General features: G+C 38.0%; 1 protein-coding gene across 1 annotated transcript; it reads left to right on the top strand.

Annotated features, from left to right (window-relative positions):
• Window positions 1-5,799: 5,799 nt before the first annotated feature.
• Window positions 5,800-6,688, top strand: LOC131055570 (UDP-glycosyltransferase 85A2-like). Its single transcript, XM_057990035.2, has 2 exons — window positions 5,800-5,991; window positions 6,078-6,688. The coding sequence occupies exons 1-2, from the start codon at window positions 5,808-5,810 to the stop codon at window positions 6,686-6,688; spliced, it is 795 nt and encodes a 264-aa protein (XP_057846018.2). The 5' UTR covers window positions 5,800-5,807.
• Window positions 6,689-16,700: the final 10,012 nt, after the last annotated feature.

Below are 16,700 nucleotides of genomic sequence, written 5' to 3'. Positions count from 1 at the left end.
AATTATGGTTAGGGTTAATGTTAGGTTAGGGTTGGGGTTCAATTAGAGGGTTCAATTTTGCATAGGGTTTTATTATAGGTAGATTAGGTTCAACTAGAAAGTAGGGCTTAATTATATTGTTTAATTATGGCTAAATTTTGTTTTGATTAGGGTTATGGTTTGATTATTGTTAGGGTTGGTATTTTATTTTAATTAGGATTAAGCTTTGGTACAGTTATGGTTTGATTATAATTAGGCTTTGTTATGATTATGGTTTGATTATTGGTAGGGTTAGGGTTTGATTATGTTTAGGATTTGGTACAGTTAGGGTTTAATTACGGTTAGATTGGGGTTCAGATGGAGGTAGGTTTAATTCTAAGGTTAGAGTTAATTTTATGGTTAGGTTATGGCTAGTTTTCAATTATGATAAGATTAGGTTTAGGGTTAAGCTTAGGCTACAATTAGGGTTATAATTTTGGGATAATGCTTCGAGTAAGGGTTGAGCTTCAATGAGAATCAGTGTTAGGGTCAAGACTAGGGTTCAATAAGGATTAGGGTTAGTATTACAATTAAATTAGGGTAGAGTTAGTGTTAGGATTCAACAAGGGTTAGTGTTTAAGAATAAAGCATTGTGTTAGGGTTAGGTTTGAACAATAAAGCTTGGCTCAAGGTTATGGTTAAGGTTTAATTAGGTTTAACTATTAAGTTAGCATAAAGATTTAATTAGGGTTGGGGTTCAATTAGGTTTAGATTAGGGATAAGGTCAAGGTTAGGTTGGGTTTAGGGTTAGGACTACTTTAGGGTTAGGGTTCAAGTTCAAGATAGGGATTAATTATGGTTAGGGTTAATTTTAGGGTGAAGTTATCACAAGGGTTCAATTATAGTTAGGGATAGAGTTAAAGTGGGGTTAGAATTAAGGTTATAATTCAATTACATTAGGGCTGGGGTTAAATTAGTATTAGTGTTCAATTAGGATTAGGGTTTTGGCTAGATTAGGGTTAGGATTATCTATTAAAATTAGAGTTTAATTAGGATTACAATTTAATTACATTTAGGTTTAAGTTTAGGGCTAGGGTTCAATTAGGATTACAACTTAACTAGGGTTAGGGCTAAGTTGAAGTTTAGGGTTCATTATGGTTATATTAGGGTTCAAGTTGTAGTTAGGGTTTAATTCTAGGGTTAGAGTTTAGGGTTAGGTTATGGTTAGGTTTCAATTATGGTAAGATAAGGTTTAGGGTTAAGGTTATGTTACAATTATGGTTACTATTTTAGGATAATGATCGATGTAAGGGTTGTGGTTCAATCAGAATCATTTTTATGGTTAGGGATTGGATTCAATCAGGAAAAGGGTTAGTATTACAATTTATTTAGGGATTAATTAGGGGTAAAGTTAGTGTTAGGATTCAAAAAAGGTTATGGTTTAAGGATAAAGCATGGTGCGAGGGTTAGGATTATATAATAAAGCTCGATTTTAGGATTAGAGTTATGCTTCAATAAGGGTTATGGTTATGTTACAATAAAGGTTTTATTAGGTTTAGGGTTCAAATAGGTCTAGAATAGAGATATTGTCAAGGTTAGCATTTGATTATGGTTAGGTTTTAATTATAGTTAGGGTTTTGTATTAGATCTTAATTAGGGTCAAGAATCAATTACATTAGAGTTAGTGTTAAAATAGGACTGAATTTCAATTGGGGTAAGGGTTTGGGCTAGATTTCAATTAGGATTAGTATTTAATAATGGTTAGAGTTCTATTTAGGGTTAGGGTTCAATTAGCATTAGATTAAGTTTCAAGTTGTAGGTAGGGTTTAATTCTATGGATAGAGTTATGTTTAGGATTATGTTAGGGTTGACATTCAATTAGATTGATTAGGGTTAATGGTTAAGCTTCTAGTTTTTTATTAGGATAAACAGGTTTTGAGGGGACCTGAAACCCTCAAATTTTTACGGATCCAGAACCAACAATGGGACATTGCAGATAGAAAGATCAAGCATACCTAGCAGCCAACACTAAACCAATCACCAACCAGAAAAAAAGGATCAAACACTACAAACCACACTAGCCAAATTAACAGATCTAAAAACAACTAGATCTCGGAGATAGAGAATAAGGATTTGACTAGCACCCTCAGCCAACCAGCAGGGTTTTCCCAGGCACCCTTAACCTGTAGTAGAAACATCAGGAGAACATCAACAAAACCTTCACCTAACCAAAAACAAAGACTGGCCAAACTACGCCCTTGAAAATTGTCAGCATCCAGCCTGGCCCTGAAAAGAGAAAAATACATAGGGTTTTTCCATGCTCCCTCAACCTTTAGAGTGGGTTTTATAGGGCTCCCACAACCAAATAGCACTTCAAAAAAGCACCAAAAACCTTCAGCACCAAAATACTCGAACATGTGAATCCTCCAGGCATAACCAGCAACATCTAACTCCACCTCAATAGAAGATAAAGCACCTCCAGCCACATCCATCTCCCCCTCTATAGAAGACAAATCCACCTCAATAGGAAATGTTGGAGAAGCCCCAAGATGCAAACAATAAATCATAAAGCACCAAGCCATGGAGACATGAAGAAGGTTAGAATAACCCTCAAGAAAACAAGGTCCAAGATAAGCATGAGGCACACGAGGAAGAACAAAACCCAAAACAAGAGACAAAAAGGATTTTATATAGACTCCCTTAACTTTAATTTGAACCAAAGAAACATGGGCTACAATATATCTCCCAAAATTACTAAAATTCACCCCATGGGGGTTTAACCGGCTCCCCGAACCAAAAAATCTAGGTTTTAGCATGGCTCCCAAAACCATAACAATAAAAGATGAAAGAGAATGCCAAAGGGAAGCAGCCAACCAAAAACTTTCCCTGCAACTAGTCACGAGAAAACAACCAAGTCCAACTCCACCTCAATAGAAGTTGCAGTCACCTCAATAGACCGCTTAGCAAACAACCCATGAGAAAACAAACAAGAAAAGAAACCCAAAAAGGCCACCAACCTCAAACCACCCTCCAACAAGGCGCAGAACCAAAGCCCCCGCAAACCTCTCACTGAAAAAAATAACCCAAGAAGAAGAAAGGGGTTCCTGAAGACCAACCTAAGTGGAAAGCCCGAACAGGGGACAACACCCACAAAAAACCCCAGAAGAGGGACAGAGTCGTCCACCCAAAACCCGACCCGCATGAACCCAAGAGGAATCCATCACCCTTCAAGAGTGAGAAACAGCACAGCCGCACCTCCACAAAGTGCGCCATTAGCGAAGACAGACGAGAGGTGCCATGCCACCGTCTCCACATACCAAACCAACAAGTCCTCTCAGTCCTTAGCGAAGAACCCTCGTTCCACAATGGGGAGAAAAGGCTAGAACACAGGAAAGAGGACGGGGAAAAAGAGATCGTCTCCCCCATCACCATCGTCATCCTCATCAGCAACGCCAGAATCATCTGTCGACAAAACCCTCCCCTACTTGCTTCCTCCTATGCTCCCTTTCTTGCCCATCGTTGGAATACCAATGAAGTGGGGTTTTATGGTTAAGGTTATAGTTAATAAGAGTTAGGGTTCAACTATGATTAGGATTTCATTATAGTATGGATTTAGTTATAGTTAGGGTAAGGATTAGAGTTCAACTATTATTATGACTTAATTACATTATGGTTTGGTTTGAATTAGGAGTAGAGTTCAATTAGGTTCAGAGTTTGGGATATATTAGGGTAAGGGTAAGGATTAAAGTTCAATTTGGATTACAATTGGATTATGGTTATGGTTATGTTTAGGGCTAAGGTTTAATTATGGTCAAATTAGGGTTCAAGATATAGTAAGGGCTTAATTGTAGGGTTGTATTTATGTTTAGAGGTTAGGTTATGGTAAAGTTTTAATTATGGTAAGATTATTTTATGGTTAGGATTTAATTAGGTCTAGATTAGGGATACTATCAAGGTTAGGGTTTGATCATGATAAGGGTTTAATTATACTTAAGGTTAGTATTAGATTTCAATTAGGGTTATGATTCAATTACATTAAGGTTAGAGTTAAAATAGGATAAGCGTTCGATTAGGGTTAGAGTTTGGGCTAGAAAAGGGGCAAGGAAACAAAATAAATATGTATGTAACCACACAAACATATAAATATTGACAAAAAATTAAGTTACATAAATAGGCATAAAAAGAATAGAAGGACAAAAAGAAACTAAAAACATGTGTATATAATAAAAAAATGTAACCACATGAACCTATGAAAATTCACAAAAAGTAAAGATACATAAATAGACTCAAATAAATATAAATAGAATGGAAGGACACAAATAAAATAAAAACCTATCTATTTAATAAAAAATAATCACTTCAAAAAACTAAAGAAATGATAACAACTTGGAATATGAAATAATATCAATTATCAAAAGGTACTACACCTATAACATATGTATGCAAACCTATATAAATATTGTGAATTCTAATGAAATGTCAATCAATTCATATATAAACATAATTGAAGAAATAACAAATATGTTGCAAATTAGATAGAAATTATATATACAAATGTATATGCATTTATGTAATGACACAACTGATAATCTATAAAATTCATGAAAGAAAAATTATTAAACATAAAGACATAAAAAAATAAATATAAATAGAAAGCAAAGACAAAAGTAAATAAAAAGCTAACTAAAAACTAATCACTTTTGAATATTTTAAAAAAATAAATAAATAATGTCAATCAAATAAAGATTAATAGGCATGCAAACATATGCATTCAAACCTATATTTAAAAACAAGCAACCTATACATACTTTAAACGGTAAAAAAGAAAAGTTGCAAATTAAATAAGAACAAATAGAAAAAGAAACAAGAATGTGAAAATTAATATGCATAAAAATATATAAAAACGGTATATGTATATGTATATAAACATATACATAATGAAGGGCGAGGAGAAAACGGGAGTTGGAGAGAGATAATGAATGAAGAGGATAGAGTTTAGGCTTATCCTTGAACGGACAGTTATAATCTTTAATAATAATTTAATCTTTGGAGTATTTTAGCAAGCACGTTTTATCACCAGAGTTAAGATCCCGAGAATTTAGCCACGTTTCATTTCAAACAGATGTCAAATTAGCCGTGTTCATCTTCAATCGATATTCCCAATTGTGAATACATTTATTGTAAGAATTTATTCTTTCACCGTAGAGTTGAATTAGAACAACGGTCAAGCGGCGACATCACTAAATTTCTATGTCTGGACAAACTAAAACTAATAGACATTCTTTGGCAGTCAGCGATTAAAGAAGCTAGAAATTAGTTGGTTCAATTTTTCATATACTCGTGGCTTTGACCAATTTTCTCTAGGTGTGGGACACTCTGCCATTGGCTTACATATCAAGATGAACAACAATTCAATATAATCAAGTCTACACACGGTACACAAAATTTGTGGATTTTTCAGAGATATTTGGATTGAAGAGCGGAAATAAGCACCTGAATTGACTAGAAAGGAAAAATCATGGTTGGACTCAGGAGATCTCATGCTGTTCTGGTTCCTTTCCCCGCCCAAGGCCATATCAATCCCATGATGCGGTTGGCAAACAAATTGGTTGAACAAGGATTTGTAATCAGTTTCATCAATACCGATTACAACTATTTTCGTATTGCACAGGCCAACAAATCCATCGCCAATGGTTCTGATTTTTGGGAAGGTAAAAGTCATGGTGATATTCGCTGGTTAGTCGTCTTAGACAGGCCTTCCTCCCACCGACACTCGCACAGATATCGCCAAGTTGTGTCATGTGACGGAAAACATCATCATCTCCTTCGTCAACAATCTGATTGGGGAGATGAAAATGCAGAACCCTCAGGAGAACATCTGTTTGATAACGGACTGCATGGCGTCCACCGCGTTAGATGCAGCCAACCGCCACCGAATTCCAATGGCTTCTCTCTGGACCTCACTTACTGCCACTTATGCCCTGCTCTATAATTTGCCCAATCTCGTCTCCTCCTCTCTTCTCCCTTCAAAAGGTAAGCCACATAATTCCTTTCAATTTCACAAAGGCGTAGAATTCTCTAACAATAGAGTAGTTTTAACATAATTGAATGCTTGACAGGAGTCCCCAAGGATTGTACGATGGTGAAATACCTTCCTTCCATGCCGCCTCTCTGCTCTGCACAGCTTCCTTGGGCTGTTGGATTCAATGAAACCCAGCAAGAGTTTATCTTCCGCTTCATTGAGCGTTACATGGAAAGAATGAGAAAGCTCAAATGGGTATTATTCAATTCTTTCTATCATCTGGAAGCCCCTGTAATCGATACCCTAATCGCCCAAGGAGCTTCCCTATGTTCAATTGGTCCTTGTATACCTTCTTCCCGTCTTAATGGGGAAGTTCATTCAGAAATCACCGCGAACTTTTGGACAGAGGAAGCAGAATGTTTGGATTGGCTAGACAAGCAGTCTCAACAGAGTGTGGTGTACGTGTCATTCGGAAGCTTGGCAATAGTGAACCAGAGACAGTTGGAAGAATTTGCGCTGGGTTTGGAGGCCACCCAGAAACCATTTCTGTGGGATCTGCGAAGCGATCTCATGGACGGGTCAAGCGCTATACTTCCTCCAGGATTCATGGAAGCCACCAAAGATCGGGTATATTTTGTGCCATGGTGTCCACAGATGCAGGTTCTTTCTCATCCTTCTATTGCGTGTTTCATCACTCACTGTGGATAGAATTCCATAGTGAAGAGCATCGCCATGGGAGAGCCTGTGCTCTGTTGGCCTTACTTTGCAGATCAGTTTTTGAACTGTGTTTATGTGATAGACGTGTGGAAGATTGGGTTGGCTTTTGTTGGAGACAGTGATGGAATTGTAAGTGTTGGGGTGTGAAACCTAACAGTCACAACCATTCATTTTCTAGAGACTTTTTGCTTGAAGGTTCTATATGATTATAAATATTGAGTACAGTCCATGCTTGTAGAGTTGTATTTTGCAGTATTCATTAATAGAAGAACTCCTTACATTTCTTGTGGACGTAGCCACTTAGTGGTGAACCATGTTACACTTGTGTTTTGTGTTTATGCTATTAGCTTTCTGCTGCTTTGTATTAATCTTTCTTTGCTCGTTTATAACTAATAATCGGTATCAGAGCCATGGTGAAATGTTGAGCAGAGATGGGATCCGATTGGGTAGTTGATCCTAGATATGGGTGCCCTTACTTTGTGTTTGATCCCGGAGTTGGGTGTTTTTATGTTATCGACAAACAGACTGAAGATTCAGATGATGAAGTCGAATTAGTCATCAAAAAAAAATTTTGGCAGTCTAGACTCAATAGAGAGTGATGTCCAAGTGGAGGTTGAAACCAAACAACATTGGTGGGATGGCTGGGAAAAGGAGGAGACTTTGTCTGAAGAAGAAGACGGTTTGTTGTATTTGTTGTTTGAAGAAGAAGAGATTGGTTTGTTTGCCTTCCAAGATGAAGAAGATGCCTCCCGGGGTGAGGAGGATGCAGTCTCAGAACTAGCGAATGAAGATGACCTTGAAGAAGGTGAGGCCTATAGCTCGAAAGATTACCTATACGAACGAATTGAGAAACTACGGGAGGAAAATTTTATTCTCGCAGAGCGAATATGTCGTATGGAAGATGAAATGACAAAATTGAAAGAGAAATTTACTAGAGAGTGGGAGTTTTCTATAGAAAAAGAAATGAACAGCTGAAAAAGGAATTGGCTACCCTCAATACAATTTTACCACATTAGACAAAGGTCCTGTGGACGTGCCAGTAAAAATGAATCCATCACGGACAGGCTTAAGTTTTGATGAGGATGCAATGTCAGACGCTTCTGTGGATGAAAGAGGAGTTTATTTTGAACCTGATGGTTTGATGGGAAAGTTTCTGCTTGAGTTTATAGTAGGAAAAGATATTTTCATTATTCTTAGTGTCTATGAGCAAAATTTAGTGAAATTAAAGTCTTTGATGAGCCTGATTGCGAGGTGAAGAAATGGAAGTGTAGGGAATGTTGAGAGCATGGTTGTGTCGGTTGAGCTTCAAGTGGCAGATTGTTGGGATGTGAAGCCCAACAGTCATGACCATTCGTCTTCTAGAGACTCTTCGCTTGAAGGCTCTATATGATTATAAATACTGAGTATAGTCCATGCTTGTAGAGTTATATTTTGCATTATTCATTAATAGAAGAACTCCCTACATTTCTGGTGGACATAGCCACTTAGTGGTGAACTGCGTTAAACTTGTGTTTTATGTTTATGTTATTAGCTATAGACACTTAAAAATAATTATTTTAATTATTTTTAAATTCCTTACATAATTAGTTTATTAATTATGCCAATTTTTTATTCTCCTCAATATTAATTAATTATAATTAATATTGTCACTATAGTCTGTGATTGATTTATAAATCAATCCCCTTTTATTCTTGTAAAAAACCTCAATATTAAATCTTCCCAAATTCCTCCTCTTAACTAATTAATTAATTAACCTAAGTGATTCCTACAAATCACCTTTTCCTAATCCATCATTAACCTAATTAATTCTTCTAGAAACTCCCTAAGCTCACTTAACATTATTTTATAATTTTTAATTCCCTCCACTCATTCTCTCTCTTAGTCAAATCCTCCTACAAATCTTATCTACCTTAATCCCACCTAATCTTTCCTCTAATCCCTCTCCTAATGAGTTGCTAGTGGCTAATCATCATGATTAGCCACAAAGTCAACTCCTTTCCCCTTCCATCCAACCACTCTCCTTGAATGCCCTTTTCCTAGGTGAATGTGAGATTTTCAAAATCTCACATTCCTCTAGGCATCTCATCTTCCAAGGAATTTTTAATTCCTCCTTATTCCTCAAATCCCCATGAGCATCCTTTTTGAAGAATTTTTAATTCTTCCTTTCCATTGCTCAAGAAATGTCTCATCCCTTGCTATTCTCAAGGCACATTGGGAAGTCTTCCCAATCTACCTTGACAAGTGTGGAGACAAGAAATGCCTTAAAGACATATCTCTTGTTCTCCACACCTTCTCTCGGGCCTTGTGTGGGCTCACAAGGAATCCTGGCCCTCCATCTTGGGTCAATCCTAGCCCTTTATTTCTCCTCCTCCCTCCCTATAAATTGAGGACTCCATCCACTCACATTTCATCTCCAATTTTAGCAAGTTCATGATGCTAGTTTGTGCCTAGGAAACCATCTTTGCACCCTCATCATGCCAAAGTTATCCTTCATCCACACTTAGCCATACTATCCACCTCATCCTTCAAATTCATCACATCCATTTGTGCACAATGTTGAAGAGCCAACCACATCAAGCAACCTAGGAGAAAATCGACATCATGTTGGAGGCAATTGGGGGCACTTCGACTTCATCCAAGCTCCATCTGAGGGAGAAGGTAAAAGTTTTGCAAGGTAAAAGCATTTGTCTTCATGTTTTCTATGTGATTTGATTTATGCTTCATGTTCTTATGTTTTAGTGTTTTGATTTGTATGCTAACCATTGAAATCCACCTTGCTTGCTTTTCTCGTCTTCATTCTAGTACACCCGGTGGGACCCATGTCCCTAAAATCTAATGTTTTTTAAGTTTTTGTGAGTTTGCAAGTCGCAGGTATCGGAACAGCGCGAGCGATTTGGGTTTGGCGCAATAGACATATCTCTTTGGCACATGCGCAGGCACATCAGCACACCAGCGCAACTGTTCTCAAAATTCAAAAATTATCCTATTTTCGGTTTTGTTTAAAAAAAATTACTCTCTGTTTGTCTATTCGATGCATGCGCAGGCGCGTTAGCGCAGGCGGACGCGTTTCGGCGCGAGGGAAAATTAACTAGCGTGACCATTTTCAAGAATTCCCACCCTCAACAAAAATTTTGTTTTTGAAATTTGAATTTCAAAATTTAAACTGCTAACCCTTTTTCTTTGTTTTCAGGATTTCAACGCAGGTGCAGGCGTTTCAGCACGGGCACAAGCATTTCAACGCAGGCATAGGCGTTTCAGCACGACAGATAGGTATAAAATCACAATTCTGTTTGTTTTAATTTTATTTTTTATTATTATTATTTTTGGTTTCCGTCATCTGCAGCACGTACGCAGGCGTTTTGGCGCCTGCACAGGCGCTTCAGCGTGGCTGATTGCATTTCAGCACGTGCACTATATGTGCAGGCCAGTGACTACTAATTTTCCTTTTTTTGAGTGTCACAACTTTTCTCGATCGTCCAAGACCTAAGAAACACAAAAAAATGCTAATCCGAACTGTTTTGCAGGTTTTCTAGGAGTTCCAACCAAATATTATGTCTTTTTTTTTAACTAGGCACCTAGATTTAATTAAAGGATAAATGAACCATTGTCTTGTGTGTTTCTGAAAAGCATAAAGGTAGGAGAGTATGCTCTCATATAGCTAAACGATCAGAAATCCAAACCCTCCAATTTTTTCATGTTTGTTGCATGCTTACCTTTAGTGGGTGTGCCCTCCCAACTTGTTCTTTGAGAAGGTAAGAGGGGAACGACCCAAGTGAGTACACCCAGACCTGGGGTTCCCAACTCACTATAATAAATAGGCCATTGATGATGAAAGGGTCAATGGTTGGAGCTATATGAGAGTTCACTCTCACATTAGGTGGTTAGTAGGATCCTAGAGATCTCAATCACACTTGCGTGACTACTAAGGTCTTGGTGCTTTGTTGGGATATAGGCCTCAATTGTGCTTGCACAACTAGAAAGGGTAGCTCCTAATGGGAAGACATATTAAACACCTTGCATATAGTGGCCAAAAACCTTTTAGTCATTGGTGTAGGAGGTCAAACCTCTGAAGCCGCCCATATTTTTACAGCCCTTAGTAGAGACACAAAGTTCGCCATGAGGAGTTTTCATGGTAATTGATGCTTGGCTGCCTCAGAGAAGTGAGTGTTGTGGAGGGGAGTTAGTGGGGTCAAGCATCTAAGTATCCTCTCTAGGTAAGCGTAGCTGGGAATCCGGCTGGGATCCAATGATTATTGTCCTTGCTAGCCTTAAGAATGTTGTACATGAGCATGAGTGTCTTTGACCTAAAATTCATTTGATCATTGTGTTTTCTTTGCTTGATACTTGTTTGCCAAGAGTAGACTAAAAACACATCATTATCCTCAAACACTTTGCAAAAACATTTGTTTAAAAGCAAACAATCATCTAAATCACTATCCACACAAAGTCCTAATTGCGTCAAAACTCCATTTGTTTCATGTTTCATAAACCTAAGTTTTATAAGCATCCTAAGAAGTCAATCCACTAACCTATCGAGAAGAAGAAGCTCACACAAGCACAACTCATTAGACGTCAGAAATTTTGGTATACAAACTGCAAACTCTTCCTTAAACATAGCACATTCTTGCATCATTACCATGATTACATCCATGGTCATAACAATGAGTTTGATGCTATTGATGAACTAAGAGTCTGTGCCCTCCATCAAGGTTCAAGTTTGTCTTTCAACACCAATTATCGTCAAAATCAGGGTGATCCCGTCCCTTCATACAACTTGCCATCCGAACCAATCATCTATTGAGTCATGTTCATGCCAAGGATAGCCTAGTCACCAAACTTCGTCTAATCATCACTATCATCCCTCTTCAATAAATCATCCTCAATATTTTCCTAAGGACTTAGCACATCAATCAATCACGAAATCAATCACCTTCAATTATCAAATCAATTCTCAAAATCCAAATCAAATCATCCTTTAATCCAATTTAACCTCACATTAAGGTTGCATGCCTTGTGAAGTTCCATTTAGACCTCATCTCTAATCACTTGGCTTTTGTTCTTGAAGAAGAATCCTCTCCAAGTACCTTTTCCTTATCCTTTGAGTCAATCAAGACTCTTAACTTGTGCCTTTACTTTGCTTAGGGTCATTAGTCAACCCTTAGTGGAAGAAAGGCTTTTTAATCATCATTCCAAGGTCTAAATTCTACCCAACTTGGTCATTACCTTGCTTCTGGTTTCATCTACCACCTAAGATCCTCATCCAAGGACTAAGGTGTCAATCCTAATCAAATCCAGGTTCTAATCCAAGGACCCTACCAATCAGCAAAATCCCTTTTCATCAAAGACAAATCCAAAAATCCAAAAGTCTCGCTAAGTCCTCTCATCAAAGATTTCCTCCTCCAATCTTTTCTAAGGTTATTCTTGTATGGTCACAACTTGATCTCAAAAGAAAAAGATGGCTGAACAACAATATGGTATGCCATACATTAGTATCCTATATGAAGATCCTACATAAGATCCTACACAAAGTGTGCAACCTAGCACTCAAGATCAAACACAAAATCCTAATATGGTTAACCAAGATGAACTCTCTGTGAAAGTGAAAACTTTCCTAGCAGACTCTTATAACCAAGAGATGATTGAGAAATTTATCCAACACAATCCTACTGCACTTCTAAAGACCCTCCTTGAAAATGGAGCTCAAATCTCACCTGATTTTGATAAATCCACCCTTGGTCAACAACCACAAGGAGAGCTTGCTCCCATGCAGAATGCTACACTTGTTATTCAAACTCAATCAATTATGGCCCCGCCAATCATTCAAACTAAATCAATAACACCCGCAACACCTCCCCCCATGGTCTCCATTCCACCTTCTTCCTCCTTACCATCTATACCACTATTAAATCTGATCTCATCTATTCTCCAACATGCCTCTATACCATCTTCTTCTACTGAACCATATATTTCTATTCCACAAACTTCATTTCCTGTCAACAATGTCGCTAACCTCATTCGGGCCGCACTTAATCCCGTCACAATAGTTTGTGGGCCACAACCAACCGTCACTCAAGCCCCTGCAACATCAGTCATCACATCTCACATTCCTGCTTCCTCATCATATCAATACATTAGTGGTGGTGCACCTTCCATGAGTCATCCGATTCTAGGGGCAAATACAATCCATTATTTCCAAAATCCACAACAAGACCTCATTAAAGAAATTCAGGACATGAAAAACATCATCAACGACATGAAAGAAGGGACTAATAAGAGGAAACCTTACTCATTTGAGGAATTTTGTCCTTGTCCTTATGACTCATCCATATCAGTTGCAACCTACCCCCCAGGGTTTGAGATCCCTAAATTCACCAAGTATGAAGGCAAAGGGGACCCCCACGACCATGTCCGAGAATTTCACATCCTATGCCAAGAAGTCTCCTATAGTGACCTATACCTTCGAAGGCACTTCCCCAAGAGTCTCACAGGAGATGCTCTAGCATGGTTCTCGTCCTTACCATGAGGCTCCATTATCTCCTTTCCAGACTTGGCAGAAAATTTTGTGGCTCACTATTCCTATAACATGGCTAATAATGTTTCCATGATGGACTTGTGTAACACAAAACAAAGGCCCAGAGAGACTTTTGCCAACTTCTTGCAAAGATGGTGACACCTCATCAAGAAATTCCAATGGGACATGCCAAAACGACACCAAATTGAATTATTTCAAAAGAACCTGGTGCCCGAACTTTCAAGACCTCTGACATCTCAATGTATTAAATCTTTCCAAAAATTGACTAATTGTAGCGTCCTAAAATTGCGACACTTGCAATTTCGACCGCATTTCGGTCTTCACGATGGCGACGCAACACGCAACCTGAATGGAGACCCCGAAACTTGCTCACGACACCAAAAACTACATTTTTCAAGTACCCTGGCCTGAACCTCCTTGCACCCTGCTGTCCCGGGAGGTGGGACCAGAGCGCCCAGCGCCCTGGTCCCTGGGTCCTATTTTGGGCCCGGTCTCCTAAGGAGATTGCGGGTCTTTTTGTTTGCAATTTGGAAATTACATTTCCTGGTCGGCCTAAGGTCGGGAAAATCAGTCTATCAGCCCTAATTGACAAGTATATAAACTACATTTTCTCTCTCATTTTGGGGAGAGAATGAACATATGTAAAAACGATATTCAAGCATTCAAGCATTCAAGCATTCAAGCATTCAAGCATTCCTTCTAAGTCTCCATTCAAGGCTAAGTGTTGCATTCAAGACAAGGATTCAACCATTGAAGAGGAGATCACATGCTACATACTACATACAACAACATACAACATCTATACCTTCGCACATAAGGATACAAACATCCTTAGAACAAGGTATTAGTACTTGTTTTACATTACAATCATTTACATTTATAGCACTTGCTCATTTCTTGGTTAATTCCAAAACTGGGGTTTGACCTAAAGGCAAACCCCTAATCCCTAACCCCCCAATCATCTTCGCTTTTCTGTGTGTAGGTTCCAGGTATGCGGCTGAAATTGAAGATCTGGAATCCTTGTGCAGAGACGAACAGATCCCCCTTCGTTTCGTGGATTTTTCGGAGGACCGTGACGCCGGGCGCCATCGTCCCGACAACTTTTGCTCAAATTTGCAGGACAGCGCCGTATCGACATTTTACTGCTAATTCCAGGTCCGCAGCTTCATCCTATAATCCGAACTCAGTTTATAAGAAAATCTTTGTCACTTTCTATGCATTCCTAGCTTAATTCCTTTATCAATATTCTTTACAAAAGAGGGTAGCCTTGCTATCTTGACCCTTGAAATTCATTTAGCATCCAATCTTGCATTATGTGGGATTGGATCTTATGAGTTTCAACCCCTCTTTTGAATGTAAAGTCTTTCCCCTAAGTGAAAACCATCGAATCCTAGCGAACCTCCCTTCTCTCTCCTCGGAGTTGGAAGAGGGGAGAACAACTAGGGTTCGATTGCGATTTTCCGCTTTACATTTTGGTGAACCCGACGTGAACATCCTTTCTGATTTTTCATGCTTAGATCTAAAAATTGATTCCTTGATTACATTTCCATGTTTGATCTTTTGCAAAATTTTAGAGGTTGATTGCATAAAAACCCTAAATTTTCTTTTTGAAAATTGAACTTGTGAAATATTTAATTGTTAATGCTTATTTCAGATCTGCTCTTCTATTACAAATTATCAATTCATATCTGTGCTTTAATTTTGAAAATTAAGTGGTTAAGTGTCAAAACCCTAATTTTTGAAACCCTCTTGATTCAACCTTTGTCCGACAATTTCACTGATCAAAACATCTCCAAATCAGCTGTAACTTTGGATTCCGCAATAAAATCACAATATCTTTCATCCCTGAAAATTTGGAAAAAAGTTGCGAGGACCGTGTGCACTCCGAGCACCATCGTCCCCGACATTTTTTCCGAAATTTCGGGAGCAAGATCTTACTGTATTTTCCTGCTAAAATCCAGAATTTTGGCTGATTTTATCAAATCTAACACTTTCAAAATTACAGTCAAAGTTGGTCTGGTGATTGCTTGGTTTAGGGTTCCTAATCATTCAAAAATTGTTGAAATTGAAATTTTGTGTCAAAATTGTGTTCTTACTGTCCTAAATCTGAAAAGTGTGTTTGCATTTACTCGAAATTTCAGTGCTTTATTCAAATTCTTGCAATTTGTGACTTTTGAAATTAAGTGCTTAATTACAACAACTTGGATTTCCGCTTTCAAAATTGAATTTTGCGTGAAATTGAGTCAATTTTTAAATTTCAAAACTTGCATTGCTTTTGGCATTCCCTCTAAAATCATAAAATTCAAAATTTCAGTTTCCCTCTCTTTTTCAAAATTCAAATTTTGCATTTTTCGACAATCTTGATAGGGTTCAATTTTGAGATTGCAACTTTAATTTGGCCTATCTACAGATCGTAAAATCACTCAATTTTTTCAGATTAGCTCTAAAATCATCATACCTTTCATCCCCGCAAATTTCGAAAAAAGTTGCAAGGACCGTGTTGCACTCCGAGTGCCACGGTCCCGGACATTTTTTCCGAAATTTCGGGAGATTGTTGTGATTGCATTTAACAGCTTAAATCTAGAAGATTGGCTGATTTTACTGAAAATTGCTACCTCTAAATTCAAAATTTCCTCTTCCTTTCTAGTGCATGAGTTTTACAACAACAAGCCCTACTTACACTATTCCCGTTAGATGAAGCCGTAGAATTAAGTCTTTCCGAGGTTTAACAACCGAGGAGATGGAACCTAATTTGAGTAGCCTTTTTAACGAGGACATGGGAAATTCCTCTAATCCTCCTAATGATGAAGAAGCTCTCCATGAGGTTTCTGTTGAACAACTTTCAAAATTGGATAACCAATTTGATGATTTTCACCAATGGATGTCTCATGAGTATCCCGATAGTCAAGCTCTTCCTTTAATTGAGGGTCTAAAATGTATGCTTCAAAGTGATAAGAATGGAATTGATATTTTGCGTGGTATTTCACACATTGTGAATTCGAACGTGATGCCTATAAAGAGTTGTGCCGAATATTTAGGTTATACACAACCTCCTACTCAAGACAATCATTCTATTCCTTTGACAACTCCTATTGCTAGCATACCTACCTTTACATCAAACATCATGGCTACTTCTATACAAGATATTCCTCCTGTGGTTACCAGTCATGGGGGCAATCCCTCTTCTTCAATTAACCCTCTTCCTTCATTCAATCTGACTTCTTCATACATTCCTTCAATGAGTGTTCCTATTACATCTTCACAAATGAACATGACGCAAGGCGGCAATTCATTTAACCATTCCATTCCTCCTTGTAGTGTTCCTCTTGTCCAATCATCTCCTATGACTAATTATCACAGAGTCCCACCACCTTACTCTTTACCTTCTTTCAATAGCATCACACCTCCATCTCAATCTAACACATCTAATATGAACTCTTCGACTGAAGCGACCATTAACAATCTTGCACA

The sequence above is a fragment of the Cryptomeria japonica genome, chromosome 10 (assembly GCF_030272615.1).
Source record: "Cryptomeria japonica chromosome 10, Sugi_1.0, whole genome shotgun sequence".
Classification (NCBI taxonomy): domain Eukaryota; kingdom Viridiplantae; phylum Streptophyta; class Pinopsida; order Cupressales; family Cupressaceae; genus Cryptomeria; species Cryptomeria japonica.
This window is presented reverse-complemented; position numbering and strand designations above follow the sequence as displayed.

Excerpts from the sequence above, each read along its gene's own strand:
- LOC131055570 (XM_057990035.2), top strand. The coding sequence starts at position 5,808 with ATGAAAATGCAGAACCCTCAGGAGAACATCTGTTTGATAACGGACTGC. Across the intron at positions 5,992-6,077 it reads CTCTCTTCTCCCTTCAAAAG|GAGTCCCCAAGGATTGTACG; the intron begins GTAAGCCACATA and ends AATGCTTGACAG.